Below are 19,422 nucleotides of genomic sequence, written 5' to 3' on the forward strand. Positions count from 1 at the left end.
CTAATCCCAAGGCTTTCAGTCTTGCCGTCTTCACTGTGGTTCTTCCTGTCCCCCTCCATGGTCTACCCTCAGCCTGCTGAGGCTCTGGATGCTCTGGGTCTGGCTTCTTGGTTTCAGATCTGTACAGCCACCTGTCCAGCAGCCTTGAGCCCCACAGACTGCTCTTTCCTCCTTCTGCATCCTGGTTCTTGTTGGCCTCTACTTTGGGGTGTACTGCCCTGGAGTGAGCTTGAGGATCACACTTATTCTTCAATTCAAGCATCCTTTCCTTTAGGAAGCCTTCCCTCTGCCCGCTTTCGCCTCACTTCAAGCATCCTTTCCTTTAGGAAGCCTTCCCTCTGCCCCATTTCCCCTCATCTACAGATACCCAATGGCATCTTATACACCCTTGATCAGAGCATTGATTACATTCTCTATGTGTTTGCTTTTCCCACTAAGTTGGATGCTATATGAGGATAGGAACACATCTGAGTAATCTTAATATTTCAATACCCAAGCAATAAGCTTGGCATAGAATAAACTTGCTTAAATATTCATTGCTTAGCTGATAAAAGGGGCTAACACCCTTTGTGAGCAAAGCTGACAGTGAGTTCCAAGGCCCCACAAACAAGGGAAGCACAGCCATCATGGAGCCTCTCTGAATAGGGCTGGCCAAGCTGCAGCTCCCTGCACCCTGGGGATGAGCAGGAATGACTGCTCGCTGGGTCCCTCAGGGAGAATTTCAATGTCAACAATGAGGAAGGAGTCAGCCTGTTTGCCTGTTAATGTCAGAAATGTCATGCTTTGCACAGACCCATCAACTGTACCTTTCTCTTCAAGGGTAGAGTGATTAGTGTCCTCTGGAGGGAATCCTCCCTTCAGGGCTTGATGGTGAGGATTTCTGTAACAAGCACCTTGGAGACTGAGGAGACTCAGGACGGAAGACGGGTATCAACATGTCTGCCAGAGCTCTGGGGACACCGCGGGCTGGGTTTCAAGGAAGGATGAGAACTCCTGGCCTGACTCCCTGGCTCTCTGTGGCTCTGTGGTTTGAGCTGGACACTTCCTGAGGGCATCTTAGGTCAGTTTTCTAGAGTCTCTGGGTCTTTCTACCTCATTGCCCTTTGTGCCTGGGTTTCTGGAAGGAGGGCTTTTTGGACCCTTCAGTGGAGTCTTTTTGATTCTGAGCCTTTCTTGGTGAGATTTGAAAGAGAGACAGAGAGGGGCAAGAAGAAGACACAGCCTCCTTCTCTCCCTGCCTCCCTCTTTATCTTCCTTCTCCCTATATTTCGGGGTAATTACTCCATGCACAGTCCTATTCTGGATGCTTGGGAGAGAAGACCAGTAATTCTCCAGTATAAGAAATTTACAGAGGAGTCCTGGGAGAGCAGTGGAGATTGCTTACCACTGACCATATTTTGTGGAACTACCTGAAAAGCTCTTAAGTGTGCCCTGTCAGTCTGTGTAACTGTGCACAATCATTTGCTTAAGTGAACTGGGGAGGAATTAACCACACACAGCTGGAATTTGCCCTGGCCATACCTTCACTGGCTTTGTGCTCCTACCTGCTGGCACAGGACTGCAGTCCCCTTTCCACTCCCTCTGAAAGTTTTGGGGAATCTCTAGTAGGGAGGGGGCTGTCTGACTCCCACCACGACCCACTGCTAATGCCCTATTCGTTCATTTTACTGGTATTGGTTGAGCACCTACTAGGTGCCAGATGCTGTTCTGAGTCTGAGGGACTCAACAGAGAACAAAGCAAATCCCTGACCTCACAGAGCCATGTTCCGGTCAGGGAAACAAACAACAAGCAAAATGAATGGAGACTGTATTAGTCTGTTCTCATGCTGCTGAAAAAGACATAAGTGAGACTGGGTAATTTATAAAGAAAAGGAGGCTTAATGAACTCACAGTTCCACAAAGCTGGGGAGGCCTCACAACCATGGTGGAAGGTGAAGGAGGAGCAAAAGCATGTCTTACATGGTGACAGGGAAGAGAGTGTGTGCAGGGAAGCTCCCCTTTATAAAACCATCAGATCTCTTGAGGCTTATTCACTATCATGAGAACAGCACGGGAAAGACCTACTCCCATGATTCAACTACCTCCACCAGGTCCCTCCCACAACATATGGGAATTATGGGAGCTACAATTCAACATGAGATTTGGGTGGGGACACAGCCAAACCATATCACAGACTATATATGTAAAAACTGGGAAGAGGGCTGGGATGTTCAGGATAGGGCTTGCTGAGAAAGCGACTTTTGAGTAAAGACATAGAAGTGAGGGAACTGGCCAGAAGCATGTGCAGGGAAATGCTGGAGCTGAGGCACCCAGGTGAGATGTGCCTGGTGAGTCTGATGAGTGGCCCGTGTGACTGGAAAGGAGAAAACCAGGGGCAGAGATGGGATGTGAGTGCTGGGCCTTGCAGGCATTTAACAAGAAGGCGGTGGAGGCCCTTGGAGGGTTCTGATCACAGAAGGACATGGCATGGTAATGTTTCCCCTGGCCCAGGGGTCTCCTCAGGCCCCACTGGGGGCTCCCCAACCTACCCTAATCACATCATTCCTTTCCTTCCGCCTTCCCTGACTCAAGCACTGCTTGGGCCCCAAGCGTGGCTGTCTGGTGAAGCAGCCCCTTCACTTTCCCTTTCATCCTATTTCTCCTTGGGGCCCAGACAAGCACTCAGGGCTGGGTGAGGGCAGGGGGTGAGTAACAGCTTCTGTGTTGTGCTCAGAATCCTCCAAGTACTCTCTTCCACACGCACTGGCTTTGCAGCTCACAGAGTTCATTGTGCCCTGCTCAATCTCTGCCTTGAATGGGCCCTCCTGGGGAGTCCTCAGTCCCTGGAGATGTGCTTCTCTTAAGTCACCTCATCAGTTGGTCAGACATGCCCAGGTAGGTCTGAATCTTTGCAGGGGCTTCTGCTAGAGTCCACTCCTGGAAGGTACCTCATCCCTAGATGTCAGACATCAGAGGGTCTGAGTATCACCAGATGTGCCAGACACCCCAGGACCCCTGTGGAGGACCCAGCCCAGACACTTCTCCGAGGCCTCTTTGCCTATCCCCCTTATGTCAAAGATGATCCCCTTTGCTGGATGACCATATAGGCCTGCTTTCTCACTGGAGACAGGAGTGGAGTCTAGGTCTGGTTAAGCATAGACCACTTGTCTGTGGACATGGAGAGCCTTCATGTGGGGCTGGATGGCATCAGCATCTTCCAGAGCTGGAGACCTTGGCAAGGTCACCTTCCCATCTGAACTCCAGCGGTCCGATAGGGCTGTTGGCTTCGTGGGGGCTTCAGCAATGTTTATGGAGAGCTTACTATGTGCCAGGCACTGTGCCAGGCTCCTTACCTGGCCATTTCATTTATCCTCACAAATGTTCCATGAGGAAGGCACTATTATTATCAACCCCATTTTCCAGAAGAGGAAACTGAGGCTCGGTGAGGTGGACCAAACTGGCAAATGGTAGAGCTGGAGGATAAACACTAGGATTCTGACTCCACAGCCAGTGTTCTTAACCAATTCTTTGGAAGTAAAGAAAAATTAAATAGAGTTCAGAGAGGTAAGGCCTCCTTACCTGAGGAGAGTCAACTCTAAGGTACAGGGCAGACAGGGCTGGGGAAAGGTTCAGAGGTGGCACACTTTTTTTTTTTTTTTTTTTTTTTAAGAATCAGATAGTGTTTTCAGATTCTCAGGTTATATCATCTCTGTCATACATACTCAACTCTGCTCTTCAGCTCCAAAGAGAATATGTTAACAAGTGGATGTGACTGTGTTCTAATAAAACTTTATTTACAAAAACAAGTAGTGGCCCTTGGACCATGGTTTGCCACTCCTGGTGTAGAGAAAAGAATGTGGAGTTTGGAGGAGCCAGGCCTTTATTCGATGTCACTGACACACTGGGTGGCCTTGGATTAGACATTTAACCTTTTCACTTTTGGTTTCATCGTGTCTAATCACTATGGGTTACTTATTAACTGATGTATTTTGAAATGATTGATTGAGTCCCTTTTAAGAAGCAGTTACTGTGCTAGGAACTGGCAGTCCAGCAGGGATCAAGTCAGATGTGGTCCTGCTCTGTGGAGTTGCACCAGTGAGGAGGAAGAGAGGCAACATTCGATAAGGAAATAACCTATCGTGGTGCTTGACTCTTGGCAGAAATCCAACAAATATGACATCTTTCCTGCTGTAGGCCCCCCACCTCATCTTTCAGGACCCACTGGCTTTGAGTTTGTCATCATTCTTGCCCATACTGAGTGACAAGGTAGGAGCATGTGGTGTCACCAGGACTTTAATATGTTTATAACATATTATTATGCAATGCAGGCCTAATTTTGGATCATAATTTTCCATTAACTGATCTCATTTTACTTGGTAATATCCATTTAGGTATTCGAGAGCAATAAAACTACATTTCTTTTAAATATTATATGATTCAGTTGGTTCACTGATGTAGATTTTTACTACCCCCCATTCCAAACGAATGAGTCATACGTCTTTTTAGAGATAACAAGGACCTTCAAGATCATGCATGCTTGTGCTACCCTTCAAGCATGCCTAGTAGGGGAGAAGAATGAGCAAGTTTGGGGATGGAGCTTTGTGCAGGCCGCTGCAATCCTGACAATGCTGTGTCTTAGAAGTGTTTGCATAGTTTGCATTTTATTCTTCAATATATCCTAATCTGTTTAATTTTCTGACTTTGCTTTTACGTTTTTAAGGAAAATCAGTCACCGAGATGGTATGCCATGTTTGTCTTTGTACTTCACGTACGTTAGCAGCCCATTGCCATATAGAGGCTGTATAGCATAGTTGGGGGACCACTGCCTGGGGAGAGTCTTCCCAGGATTGAAATCCAGCTACTGCACTTCCTTCTGTGTGAACCTGGGCAAGATTTTTATTCTCTCTGTGCCTCACTTTCTTTATATATAAAATGAAGATGACAACAATTCCTACCCTATAGGGTGAGATGAGTTGATAAGAGAAAATGCTGGCTCATGGTAGGAGTGAGCACTCGGCAAGTGTTAGCTCTGATGGTTATCCCAGGAGTTACAGGGGTGTCCCATTTGGAGGACGTGGCCTGGAGAGGTACCTTATGCATGTGCACCCAGTGAGTTCAGCACCTGGGAGTTCGTTTACAGATCTTTTTGCATCTCGCACACTGAGATTTCTGGCATCTCTGCTTTCAGGATTATGAGCTTGCTAAGTCCCCTTCTACTCTTGATGGCATCTGCCTGCTTCCGGTGATGGAGGCTTCCTGCCACTGGAGCACCCCTTCCATGGTAGGAGGAGCCTGTGTTTTGGAAGGCTCTCCCTTTTGTTCCCAGGCAGTCTCCTCTCTTCCAGATGGGTTTTCAGGAGAGCATCACGAGTGGAGGTGGCAGTTGATAGCCCCAAGCTCTCCAGCCTGGAAGACCTCAGAATGCTAACCCCTTGCCCATCTCCAGCCTGTACCTAGGTGCGCCATGCACCCATTGGCTCCATACAGGCCAACGACGGGATGTGGGCAGGTGTCCCATGCCTGCCTCTCCTGCCTGTCTCTCCTGTCCCTGACCCGCTTCTGTTTTTTCTGGTCGCTGTCTCATTCCAGGCTCCTGGCTCCATCTCTTACTTCCCTCATGAATTTGTGAGCATAGAAGGCCCTGTCCAGTGGGCTTGCCATCTCTGTCCAATTTCTCTGATTTCTGACCTCAAATGATTCACCTGATGACCTGTCCCAGGGAACTAATTCCAAAGTCCTGGACTATCAGTCTATGTCCTGGCAAGATCTCTTTTAGCTCCCATAAAAGAGAGATTTCAATAACCCTCCCTTGCTATAATAACCCTAACTGCCATTGGCTGTGCACTTGTTCTGAGACATAAACTGATCTAAATGCTTTATACACTTTATTTAATGGAATCCTCACAATCTCTGGAGGGTGGTTGGGTATTATCATCTCCGCATTCTATGTGGGAGAATTTGGGCCTTGGGAGGTTGACTGTGCTATGGTCACGTAGCCAGTACGTGGTGGAGCAGTGACTGGATTCCATGACGGTGTGACTTCGAAGTCTCTGCTCTTACCATTAGTGATGCCCCTCCATTTTTCTGGGACGTTCCTGGGAAACCACACGCTGGCCTTGAGCTGCCTCCACCAAGTCCACCAGGGCTCCCATGAGCAGGGCCCAGAGCGTAGGGCAGGCTGGGTGTGGCTTGACTGTCACCTGTGTCATGGATCCGCTATTCTGGTGGGCAGTGTCTAGAAGCAGCAGGAGGCAGTCTGGCTGGGGTGCTGACAGTCAGGCGAATGTCATGTGGTGCACCAGGCAACTCACTGCAGGACCAGACGGTGAAGAGAGAGGGAGAAGGGCTGGCAAGAACTGGGTGGAGGAGTAGACTCCCAGCTTGGGTGCCTCAATGTGGGGTGGGCTCAGGAATTGCAGGAAATGGGGGTATAAGCTAGGGACAGAGAAGCAGATGCCCAGTTTGAGGGCTGGGGCCAGCATCTCTGGCAGGGAGGCAGACTGGGGAAAAAGGGGGTTCTGACTTGAAGCCATGGGGCATCAGGGTCACATCCATTAGCTTCTCAGCAGACCTTGTCAGGTGTATTTCTCGATCTCCTGTGCCTGGTGGTTGTGGGTTAGATGAATGCATGGATTCATGGATGAATGGGTCTTTGGAAAGCGTGAAAACCCAAGTCAGCCCCGACCCCTGAAAGAAGGGGCTAAGATTGTTTTACCAAAGGCTGTTTGTGAGGAAGGGAAAGGGATTGTCATGGCACATGCAGGGGTGCACTCTGACCCACTGTGTCCTGTTCCTTCTTTCTCCAGAGGCTCCTGCCAAGCCTGAGGAGGCAGAGGCTGAGCCCTTCACAGACTCCTCTCTGTTTGCACACTGGGGCCAGGAGCTCAGCCCCGAAGGCCGGCGCGTGGCCCTGAAGCAGTTCCAGTACTACGGCTACAATGCCTACCTCAGCGACCGCCTGCCCCTGGACCGACCCCTGCCTGACCTCAGACCCAGTGGGTGAGCAGAGTCAGTGACCGGGACCTTGTTGACCTGCCTGTGGGGAGATGGGGTCCCCAGAGTGCTAGGAACAGAGCCAGGACTGGGCGCCTGGATTCCTGGGTCCCTTTCCTGCTTCAACCAGGGCCTGTCCCCTTGGCTTGCATTAGGCAAGTCACTCTCCTCTTCCCTCAGCCTCAGTTTCTCCATTAGCTGAGTAGGGGCAAAGCTTTCTTCCAGTAGAGATTTTGAGGATTAACAACTTAATTTACTCCTTAAGGGCACTACAGTCATCTCACATTCCTGTTAATATTGTCATTTTAACCCAATTAGTTGCATTTTTATGAATAATCTTTTTTCTGTAAATTAGTTTTTAAAGTACATCCGTCTTGCGGGGCTAACAAGTCGTTACATCTAACAGACAAGTCTGTCTTGACTTCTCTCTTTGTTACAGAAGGATGTTCCTTTAAGGTTCAGTGAGAATTCTTATTACTCCCAATTATTAAAAATATGGGCACGTATCTCAGCTGAGAAAATCTCATTAATTTTTGTGAGCTCCCCCCACAGTGTTTCCCCCTCTTTCTCCTCACTTTTACATTTTATTTTTTAAAGCTGCAAACCATGGTGAGCTTATATCTGGAGTCTTGGAGAAAGGTCTTGCTGCTGGGTTTGCAGACTGTGTTCTTTTAGGGAGAAGATCCAGTTCAGCTCCACAGATATTCATTGAACACCTGCTATATACTGTATACTTGGGTATGGTTGGTTGTGGCTCAGAGACAACTGGACTGGGCTAGGATGAAAGAGCAGCTGAGGATGTCCAAAGGGAGAGAAGAAAATGACTTGCAGGTCATTTATTAAGCACTTCTGTGCCAGCATAATCTAGGTACAGGGATGATACGGTTTGGCTGTGTCTCTACCCAAATCTCATCTTGGATTGTGGTTCCCATAATCCCCACATGTTGTGGGAGGGACCAGGTAGGAGGTAACTGAATCATGGGGGTAGCTTCCCCCATACTGTTCCCGTGATAGTGAGTAAGTTCTCGTGAGATCTGATGGTTTTATAAGCATCTGGCATTTTCCCTGCTGGCTCTCATTCTCTCTCCTGCCACCCTGTGAAGAGGTGCCTTCCACCATGATTGTAAGTTTCCTGAGGCCTCCCAGACCTGTGGAACTGTGAGTCAATTGAAACTCTTTCCTTTATAAATGACCCAGTCAGAGGTATTTCTTCATAGCAGCATGAGAATGGACTAACACAAGGGACGAAGCAGTGAACAAAGCATACAGAAACCCCTGCTTCACACAGCTGGCATTCTAGTTGGGTGGAGACAGAGAGTAAACAAAACAAAGAAGTCAAATATGTAGTATGTTAGATGGTGGTGCGTACTGTGGAGAAATATAAAGTCGGAGAGAGACACCTGGGACAAGAGTGGGGAGTTGCAATTTTTCCTGGGTGATCAGGGAAGACCTCACTAAGAGGTGACATTTGAGCAAAGACCTGGAGGAGAAGAGGAAGCAAGCCATGGGAGTACTGTTGGAGGATGGGGGGAGTACCTTTCAGGCAGAGGAAGTGGCAAGTACAAAGGCCCTGAGGCAGAAGCATGCATGCCATGTCGTGTTTGAAGAAGAGGAAGGAGGCCCCTGTGGCTGGAACGAGGTGTGCAAGGGGGCAGTAGTTGGAGATGAGGCCAGAAGAGCAACAGGAAGCAGATCATTAGGGCAAAGTTTCTCAACCTTGCTGCACATTCTACACATCAGGAGAACCTTAAAAAATAATCCTGATGTGAAGGCCATACCCCAGACCAATTAGATAAGTGTTTCTTGGGGGGGGGCACTCAGCTTCAGTATTGTTTAGAGCTCCTGGGTGATTCCGATGTGCAGTCAAGGTGAATCCCAGGAGAAGGGCTTCATAGGCTTTTGCAAGGAGTGTGGCATTTACTCTGTGAGACAGAGATCCATGGGAAGGGCTTGAGCAGATTAGCAATATGCTCTGATGGTCACTTGCAAAGGTGCCTCTGGCTGCTATGCTGAAAACAGACTGAAGGGGCAAGGCTGGGAGCATGGAGACCAGTTAGGAGGCTTCCAGGTGAGAGGCGGTGGTGGCTTGGACCATGATGGCAGCAGAGGAGGTGCTGAGATGGGGTTGGATTTTGGAAATATCCTGAAGGTGACCTCAGCTAAGTGCCATAGGGCCTCAGTCCACAGAGGACCTGCAGAGACCACTCCTGGGGCTGGAGAGGAACTGGTCTGATGGGGGGAACACACAGGGGCTCTGGAGAAGGAGTAATCAGAAATAGGGCCCTCTAGTTCCTGCAGGGGACTTGGCTATGACCTCGGCCAGAAGAAGAGCCATGGACTTTTCAGTCAATCTGATACAAAACACAGGCACAGCTCAATACATATTTGTTCAAAATCAAAGGGAAAATGAAAAGGAAGCCAAGGAAAGGGTAGATTTTACAGATTGTAACCTGATTATAACAACAACTGGGATTCACACAGTGCTGGACGTGCCAATAGTACCTTCCCATTTGGACCACGTCAACACTGCAGTGAAGGTACACCAGGCAATGGTAGATTCTTCCCATTTGAGTTGAGGAAAACAGAAGAGCAGAAAGAGTGTTGTCTGAGGTCACACAGTAAGATAAGCAGCCGAGCTGAGCCTTGAACCCATGTCTCAGATGCCGGATCGTGGCTTTGACATCGGCCTGCCACTGTTTATTTTGACTGTGCACAATGCTGCATTGTGCACAGTAAGAGCCCAGGTGGGAGCCCTTCATCTTTGGCTGAGAGAAGTGCCCCACCCACTCTCACCTATGGGAGGAATTTGCCTGAGAGAGGGAGGAACTTTGAAGGACTTTAGGTGGGCAGAATTCTGCAGTTTTCTCCTGAGCTGCTGGAGAGGAGCAATCGTCCTTATAGAAAGACCTTCCCTCTGCACAGAACTTTACAGTCTGTGGAGCTTCCACACCTCCCCCGTGGCACCAAGCAACTTCTGTCAGCCCCTTTTTCTAGAGAGAAAAACATAATCTCTGATAAAAGGCAGAGCAGAGCCTCCTCGCTCCTCAGGGAGGGCTCTGTGAAAGTGGCTTTAACAACGGAGGGTTCTCTTTGCACATGTACTTGGAAGGCTCTGTCTAGCTCTATTTCAGCTCACGTGCCAGACGCATGCCTAAGATTGGAGAGCTGTTGGTGAACCACACAAAACAAGTATGTGCTTAGGTAAAACAGTGCCTCCCTTTGTCTGTTAATTTCCATAAAAACATCCCTGCCTTGTAACAAGGCCATTGCTTGGCTCATCCTGCTTAATTCATTTTGGAAACATCTTTTCAAAATTTTACTCTTATCCTATTTCAAACGACACTGGCAAACATTTATATAGGATGAGCCATGTTTTCAGGCATATGTTTGTCACTTAATTTATAAGAACTCCTTGAGTCTTCACAGTAAAACCTTCTGAGGTAGGTCCTATGATTAGCCTCCATCTTACAGAAGAGGAAACTGAGGCATGGGGAGATGATATCTCCTGCCCAAGGTCACTAGTGGTGGAGCTGGGGCAGGTGGTCTGGCAATGGAATTTGTGCATGTAACCACTGTCCTACACTGCCTTGAGGCGTCCATTTGTGTCACTCTAATGGGAGCGGCAGGCCCACTTTAGCAATATAGCAGTGAGCATTCACTGATCAGTTTTGGAAGAAGGAAGGTTGGCGTCTACATGTTGGAAAAAACTGTTTTAGTGAACATGAAATCAAGGCTTGTTGCCAAGGCTTAGGATGATGCCTGGGCTCTGGCTAATGTTGGGATTTGGACTGAGAGGGTGGGTCAGCATGTGGAGAGGAAGCCCACAGTCACTGCAGTCTCTGGAAGATTCATGCTGTGTGGCTCTTGCCATAGCCGGAGTCCCTGTGCCTCTTGTGAATTCTGGTTTGCTCTTCGAGACTTCTGTCCCTGCTGCTTGTGTTGTGTACTTTGCTCTTGGTATTCTTGGCTCTACTCTTCCAAATTCTAACCCTGATGTTATTCTTGGCTTCCTTCCTAGATCAGAAAGTGAGTGCTCAGAATCCTGCCCACCCTCCTTTCTCTCACCTCTAGCTAGTCACTTACTTTGTCTCCTTTTTTTTCTTGGTGCTGAAAGATGTAATCTGACCCAGCTTGTCATGTGGCTTAGATAGGACCACACTGTGCTCAGTGCCTTATACACAAGACAGGACACAACTAGAAGGAAAAACATCAGTCCAGCCAGTTGCTAGGCCCATTTATTTTTTCATCCAGCCAACATTTACTGAGCACGCATTGTGTGCCAGACACTCAACAAAGCACCAGACGGCTATCTCCTGGAGTTTACACTGAGATGGGAACCCAGACAGAGGTGGTGGGAGGGCGAGGTAGTCACAAAGTCTGCTGACCATTTCCCAGGCTCCACGGCGGGGAGGACTTGTCCTCGCAGGCTTTTAGTAAGGCAGGGGCCTGGACGTGATGGCCACAGAAGCCCTGTCCCTCTGGTGCCTCTGTGGCAGGGAGGCAGGGCCTGGAGGGTGGCATCTGCAAGGCACCTCCCTGTACCCACTCCCCTGGGGAGAGTTGTTTTAACAGTCCAGACTCTAGAGAGACATCTGGGATCTTTGAACTTTGGGGGTTCCTGGCTTCATGGATAGGCAGAATAATGGCCTCCCAAAGATGTCCACATCCTAATCCCCCACACCTATGAATATGTAACAGGCATAGGAAGTACACCAGTTTTTCCAACCTCATCTACACAAAGAGGGGACAAACTTCCTCAAGGATCCAGGCCCCTTGGCTCCTGGAGAAATCAAAATGCCATTCATCCTCCTTGTGGTGTTGCAGCAGCAGTAGAGCAGACCCCTCAGCCATCCAGGTGGGAAGACCTGGGGGAAGCAGGACACTTCAGACTCCTCTGGTGAAGCCTCCCGGACCTCATCCATGGGGGGCCTTGGCCAGGGCTGGGTAGGGGTTCACTTGCTTCCTTCCTGGTCTGGGAAGATACCTAGTCTCAGGGTTGAAGGGCAGAAAGGCTTCATCCCAGCCTGGCTGGACCCAGCTCCATCCCTCATAGCCCCAGCTGCAGGCTCCAGATGTCCTGTGGCTCTCTCTGTGTGCTTCCTCCTGCCTCTCGGTGTCCGCCCTCTTTCTCCTTATTGGTAGGCTCCAAAATAATCTAGGAGGGGCAGGAAGAGAAAAAGGAAACATCAAGTTTCAATTAGGGTGTGGACTACAGAGGCGTACACATGTCAAAACTCATTGAACTATACACTGAAGCTCTGTGCATTTTACCGTGTGTAAGTGAAACATCATTCCTTTTTGAAAAATGGAGATGTGAGAAAATGACTGAGGAAGTCCTTTGCCCAAGGGGTGGAGAGGTAGGGGGAGGGGACATCTTTTGGGAGGTCACTGAGAAGATGGGTGTGAGTTGTGGAGAAGGAGGATGGTGCAGGGTGGAAGTGAGCTAGCCAGTGTGAGATGGTTCGGAAAGGTGGACTTCCCACCCCAGTGACAGCCAGGCCAGGCAGGTGGCACATGTGTGCTCTCCAGTTCTGCAGCTTTGGCCTCAGACTCATGTCACATTCTTTTCTCCAAGAAATGGCTGTTTCCAAACAAGGGGCACAGGAAAGTCTGAGGGATCATGGGTGTGGGTAGGAGAAGCGGGGGCTCCGGTCTCAAGCTCCAGGGTTGTGTTTCCATGGCAACTCTATGGCCGCCCTCCAAGGCAGCTCAGGGCAAAGACTCTGGCAGGCACTGCCTCCTGCCTCTTGCCAGCAGATCTTCAGAGGCTCCTGAGCCTTATCAATAATGACTTTGCCGTTCTCACCGGTGTCCCCTGAGGCCCATGTCCCTCCCTCCCAGGGGTTAGGATACACTTGCTCTTGGGTTTGACAGGTGGCTTAGGGCTTGGGGTTAGGACATGAGGGGTTGGCAAAGGGGGTCAGAATATGTTCTGCAGCCCTAGGTGGGGGCAACTGGGACAGATCCACACACAGGCTCACAAAAGAGCCCTGGGTCTAGAGCTGGAGATAATCCTTTGTGAGCATCAAAGTGATAAGGAGCAGCACAGGACTGTAGCAAAGAGAGAATACAGCCCAGAGTCGGGGGCACTGGTCTGTCTGGGAGCAGGTTAGGGACCATCTCATGGGGCTGTGAGTGTTCGGTGGGCAAGGTTGTTTTAACAGTCCAGACTCTAGGGAGACATCTGGGATCTTCGAACTTTGGGGGTCCTGGCTTCATGGGTAGGCAGAATAATGGCCTCCCAGAGAGGTCCACATCCTAATCCCCCACACCTGTGAGTATGTAATGTTACACGGCACGGGGGAATTATGGTTGCAGATGGAAGGAAGGTAGCTGATCAGATGGCTTTAAACTGAGGAGGTTTTCCTGGATTCATTGTCTGGGTCCAGTCTAACCACAAGGGCACTTAAAAGTGGAAGAGGTAGGCAAAATATCAACAAGAACTGGCAATTTGAGAGACTTGAGTGGCCACTGATGGCTTTGAAGATGGGAGAGAGTCACAAGGGAAGGAATGTGAGCAGCCTTGAGTTGCTGGAAAAAGCACAAAAATGGGTCTTCCCAAGAGCCTCCAGAAAGGAATGCAGTGCTGCACACCCCAATTCCAGCCCAGCAAGACCTGTGTTGGACTTCTGACCTCCAGCACTATGAGATGATAAATTTGTGTTGTTGTAAGCCACCAAGTTTGTAATCATTTGTTACAGCGACAGCATTAGTATTAGGAAACCAGGACAGTATGCAGCCGGATCCTAGAGCCAGAAGGCTCTGTGACTGATTAATGCTGTCACTATATTAAAGTTCATAACAATAATTTTAAAACAGGGGCGCTGCGTTTTCCTTTTGCACTAGGCCCCACAAATTCTGTAGCTGGTCCTGGGGGAGGAGGGAGATAGCTCCAGCAGGAGCAGGTAGGCTGTGAGTGCTGGACCGTCCCAGAGTTGCTGCGCATGAGCGAATGACTCACAAGCCGTCACCTGCTCACTTCCTGTGTGCCAGGTTCTGTGCAAACGCTTAACATCCACTTTCCTATTTAACTTCATCCTCACGTGCCTCTGGGGTTGTTATTATTATTCCGATTTTATAAAGGGAATACTGAACATTCACAAGGTTAGGAAACTTGTTCAAATTCTCACAGGTGCTATGTGGCAGAGCCAGTATTTTTATACAGGTCTGATGATTCCAGGACACTACTTTATCACCTTGCCCTGCCCAGCCATGCCCAGGTGAGCTTTTCTAGTTTAGGATCTTGTCTTTGTGGAGGAGACCCAGAGTCCTATGAACAATGTGTTCTCCATGAAGGCAGCTTAAGGACAAAGGGTTAAAGTAAACATTCTTAATCACGATTTTGCTATTGGGTTGAACATGCTAACTGTACAAACACAGTTAGGGGAAAACACTCTTTAACTAAAGCGCTTTGGAAAAATACTTCTGGTTCTTGTTAATGTTAATTTCATCATGGGCCAAGACTTTGATGTTATTCTTAAAAGAAATATAATCTTGAGCTATACTAATAGAAGTATAATGTATTAAAAGAGGGAGGTGATAGCTTTGTTCTACTCTGCTGCTCAGATCACAACTGCAGAATTGGATTTTAAGAGATACTGAGAAAGTGAAGTATTTACAGGAGGACAACCCAGAGGAGAAATTGGGTAGCATGACAAACAGGTGAGATTTCTGTTTAGATTATAGAGTAGTAGTTAAAACCTGGTTCCCTGCTTTCCGAGGCCAGTCTCTCATTTATAAGCTGAGTAACAAGCTGCTTAGCCTCTCTGTGCCTTGGTTTTCCTATCTGGAAGTTACGGATGGTACTGCAAAGTTTGTGTAATGTATGTAGAGCTCATGGGCCACTTCCTGACACATAGGAACTGCTACTTAACTTTTAGTCACTTTTATTATCTAGGTGTCTGATTTGTAAAAGAGAAGACTTGAGTCAACATGATCATGACTTTTATAACCTGAAGGACTGCTATGTGGACATAGAGCACATGGGACAGGACACTGCCCTGGCAGCAGATGAGAGCAGGACCAGACAGGCACTGCAGGACAGGTTACACAGAAGTCCCTGGGGAATGATTTCTCCCCAGTCCCAGAGTTCTGGGCGTCAGAGGCCAAGCCCTGAGCCAGGCTTTGCTAGAGAGCAAAGTTGCCCCATTCTTCCTTAGAACCCACCTTCCCCTGTCCCGGTGGATCTATCAGGACCTGCCTTTCCCTGGCCCAGCAGATCTGCTCTGCCCCACCTTCCTCAGCTATAGGTGCTACGGGCCTGGCCTGCTCACTGACAAACCCACCACATAGAGAGTCCCTAATGTGGCTTTTCCATCAGAGCCAGCTGGCTTTTGTTCCCTGGGTGGCTGTTCATTCAGCCCGGGGATCCCACATTCCACAGATGTCTTAGGGACAGATGATATCCCTGCTTCCTGTTGGTTGCTTACATTGTAAATGATTCTCTTCCCTTTTTTCCTATTTTCCATCTACATTTTACATAGCAGAGCCTTTCTCTAAATTGGTAAATTCACCTGAAAGGATGATGGTTGAACTTCTGCCTCTGGATGAAAGTTGGATGTTTTGATGATCACATGTACTTAGCAGTTTACTCATCAGCAATTCCTGCACCAAATTCTGCTCTTAGATGCAGGCCTGCCCGATTTCTCTTGCATTGCAGAACTCCCGGTTTGCAGATGTCCATTGTCTCTTCCATATCTGGGCCAGATGGAGTGTCTTGCCAAGTCTCTGAAGTCCCTGGATATACTTAGTATCCCCACCTTGCCTCCATTATCCTGTTCTTCACCCCTTTGACTTGTGGGATGATCTAGTCTTCTTGCTGCAGTCAGGCAGGGATAAATGTATGACTCAGTGATTCCATTCCCATCGGGTCATGGTGGAATTCCCATCCACAGAGCCCTTATGGACCTGAATTCTTTCTACTGTTCATATGTTCATGTGTTCATTCAGCCCATCACCAGGTGCATTCTAAATTTCTACTCTATGCGGAACTTCATACCCAGTATTAGGGATACCTGATGAGCAAGGCAGACATGGCCCTAACTTTGTGCAGCTTATAGTCTAGTGGAGACACTGACGTTTGTTAAATAATCACATATAAAAACACATTGCAATAGCATGTACACGGCATGAAGGAAAAGCAGAATCTGTGAGAGTCTCACAGGGAACTGGAGTCCACCCAGGAAGGGAATTGGTCTTTCTCTACTGGGTTATGTATGTGTTCTCAGGGAGCAAGGAACCAAACCTATGCAGGTAACCACAGGTGGTTGGGATTTTTTGAAGGCCGTTGAAGGCCCACAATCACACAATCAGAAGCCACACAGGCAGGCTCTGGAGGAGGCAGCGTGGTTCAAGACATCCTGGACAGCTCCAGCCTGCATCCTCTTTGCCCCACTTTTGCTGTGTTTCTAACAGTGACTTCATGTCCACGTCTACGGTTCACTCACTGACACGCCCTTCTTCCTATCCATCATTTCTGCTCTGCTGGGCCTCACTTATCACCTTCTTAGGATCTCCTACATTCAGCCCCTCCATGAGAAAGGCTGGACAGGACCACTGGTCATTCTTTAACATTACGAGATCCAGCTACGCAGAATTTCTGTGCTAGGCTGCCTCATAGGCCCACAGCTAGCTCTTTGATGGCTATTTGGGGCTCAGGAAATCAGTCACTGGTCCTGTTAATTGTGAGTCAAATGGAGATGCCACACAGCAGAAGACACAGCAGCCTCGGTGTAAGGAGTCACCGGGATTGTACATATCGGAGGCAGGAGTGTCACAGGAAGACAGTGTTGGGCTTCAGAGGCTCAGTAGTGTTGATGGTATTTGTCCACATCGTCCTGCTAGATAGAATACAGCCTCTCCATTCTTCATGCACATTTGGCAGCCTGGAAACAACTCCTTCATTTCGCCCCTCCCTCAAGATCTCTGTGTTGCCAGTGACACAACACCACTGTCTCACAGTCAGCACTTCTGGGTGGGTATGGAAAGGAAGATATGGAAATCATCATTCAGCAGGGTTATGAAGACAAGCTCTGGAATCAAATGAGCCCAGGTTTAAACCCTGGAAGATAACTTACCATCTCAACTCTATTTCCCTCAACTGTTAAATGGGGGATAATAATGCTGTTTACCATATAGGATTGTGGAAAGGAATACAATGGGGAAAATAGTCAAAACATCTGAACAAGTCTCGGTATGGTTTCTGCCATATGGTAAACAGTAAATGGAAGTTTTTAGTATTATTTCCAAGTATTTTGTATGGGGCAGCAAACACCCTGCAGTCTCTTAGCTTCAGAGGCTATGGGGATACAGATACCAGCCAGAAGGAGGGACAGTCTTGATTCTTCTCTTGGCCAATGGGAACCATCACACTGCCCTCATCCTCTGGTTTTATTATGTCATGCAATCTGGGAAGTGACAGGCCTGGGAATCTAATCTGGAAAGATCTGGAAGAAGCTAGATGTATCTGAGTAAGGCCAGAGGAGAATCAAGCTAGTCCCATGGGTGCAGGTAGGAGACAGAGGCTAGAGTGAGGCCATGGTGGCCATGAGGGCCAAGAAGAGAGTGCCGATCCTGGGGCCAGACACTCTCCCTGGGTGTACGTACCGGGGGGTTAGTGAGCCTGAACCTTTGTGTGCTGACTACAGCTGAGAGGGGAGGGACTCTCCAGGAAAAGCCTGGGGAGAAAGCAGGACCAGAACAATCCCCTCAGAGGAGTGGTTGCCTGGAGTGCCACCGTCTCACTTGCTTTGTAAAGTGGGCCTGGCCTCCACTCCCAGAACCCTGGCATAGCTGGATGCTGTTCCCAGTGCATCTTGGCAGACAGACCCCAGTTCACAGTCTACTTTGATCTTCATTCTAGAAGGGGCCTGCTCACTCTTCCCATCCCCCACCCCCAGGTCAAGCAGTCTCTATGAACAATTCACTCTGATAGACTAGGACCTTGCAGACTTGCTGAGCTCAGAGAGGGGAGGGTCTGCCAATCCAAGATGGAGGTGTCCGGCTGTAGCGCATGAGGTCTGGCCACTGCCCTGGGTCTTATCAGGTGGCCGAGAGCTGGGCTTTACCTCACTTATTCCTCCACTGCTTCCCCGCCTCTCATGATCGTACAGCACTGAAGCCCTTGGTGTAAATTTTCCTCATACATATCTCCAAAGAAGCCCCCTAAGTTGTTGCTTCCCATCCCTGCATCTCCTTCTGTGTGCAGAACTCAATAGAACGGAGTCTGTCATGACCATCAATTCCAGCTTATTAGACAGTCATATCCCTCCCCTCTCAGAAATGCCTTGTTTTTTATCTCTAGTGGAAAATGGCTCAGCTTTGAACAAGAATAAAAGTAAAAAGGGAGGTTTTTATGGCTTAATTTTACAGGAGAATGTTCCTGTTCTCAAAATGAGCATGGGCTCAGTCTCGTGCAGTTGTGAGTTCTCGAGGAGCTTAAACACAGAAGGGCTGGTCCCAGAGTGTGACTCCCAGAGATCTGTGTCCTCAGCCCTTCCCTGCAGAGGTGAGCAGAGAGGCAAGTGCAGAGGCAGACATCAGGGCAGAGGGGAGGGAGGCTCTGGGAGGGTCCCAACTGTGGCAGAACTGGGGCAGAGTGTGTGGGTGGCCCAATCCTCGAAAATCCAGGTGCTCTGGGAGGGCATCTTAGCAGTGCAGATTTGGGAGCAAAGTCCACCGGGTCAGTGCTGGGTTGCCAGGCCAAGAAAGTGGCTGGACTCTGGAGCAAAAGCTCTGGGCATGGGTCCAGAGCAGTCCTCTCCCACACAGCTGTTGGAGGCATGTTCTTTTCAAGGTGACTCAGACTACAGTGCAAAGCCTTCTCCTGAGTTCAGTGTCTCCAGTGATGAGGATGGCATGACCAGGAAGGATGTAGATGTCTTTCTTGACATGCTCTTCTTCTTCCCTATTTTTGCCCCTACCCTTCAGCAATGTACATTCTGCTTCAGTGTGGAGGTGAAAAGGTGTTTTGGGGAATCTCAAAGGGAATTTATTCAACAGATACCAATGGAAGACCTGCTGCTTGCATCATGGTGTGGGGCAGTGGGCAGGAGGGTGTGAGCAAGGCCAGTCTGTGCCCTCACAGCTGGTGGTATAGGCATGGGGTACCGCCTGACTTGGTGTGCCTAGGACTTTCAGTGCTGAAACTGGAAAGGTCCTGGGCAAACTGGGACGAGTTGATCACCCTATGTAGTCATGATGGTAGCAAGGGGATGTTTCTTGTGGCATCTGCGGGTTGGGAGGGAGGGGAAGCTGGAAAACATGTGAGATATAAGAGCCTCAATCTTGTGGAGAGAAGCCATCTGAGTGATCCTTTGCTCCTACTTCCTTATTCTGTGACCAAGACATAGAGCAGAGAGGGAAGGTGGCTCGTTTATGGTCACACAGCAAGGTGGGGCAGAGCTGGGAACAGCACCTGGGTGACTTCATCCCCTTCAAACGCTTTCCCTA

The 19,422-nt window shown here is 48.9% G+C and overlaps 1 protein-coding gene across 3 annotated transcripts in view; it reads left to right on the plus strand.

Annotated features, from left to right (window-relative positions):
- The window catches only part of GALNT18 (polypeptide N-acetylgalactosaminyltransferase 18), a 363,310-nt gene that overhangs the window by 176,826 nt on the left and 167,062 nt on the right, over nucleotides 1–19,422 (plus strand). For all 3 annotated transcript variants that reach the window (XM_025357812.1, XM_025357813.1, XM_025357814.1), the window contains exon 2: nucleotides 6,786–6,978. In XM_025357812.1, coding sequence (XP_025213597.1) covers nucleotides 6,786–6,978 — 193 coding nt within the window. The remainder of the gene's footprint in view (nucleotides 1–6,785; nucleotides 6,979–19,422) is intronic.

Source organism: Theropithecus gelada, chromosome 14 (assembly GCF_003255815.1).
Source record: "Theropithecus gelada isolate Dixy chromosome 14, Tgel_1.0, whole genome shotgun sequence".
Classification (NCBI taxonomy): Eukaryota; Metazoa; Chordata; class Mammalia; order Primates; family Cercopithecidae; genus Theropithecus; species Theropithecus gelada.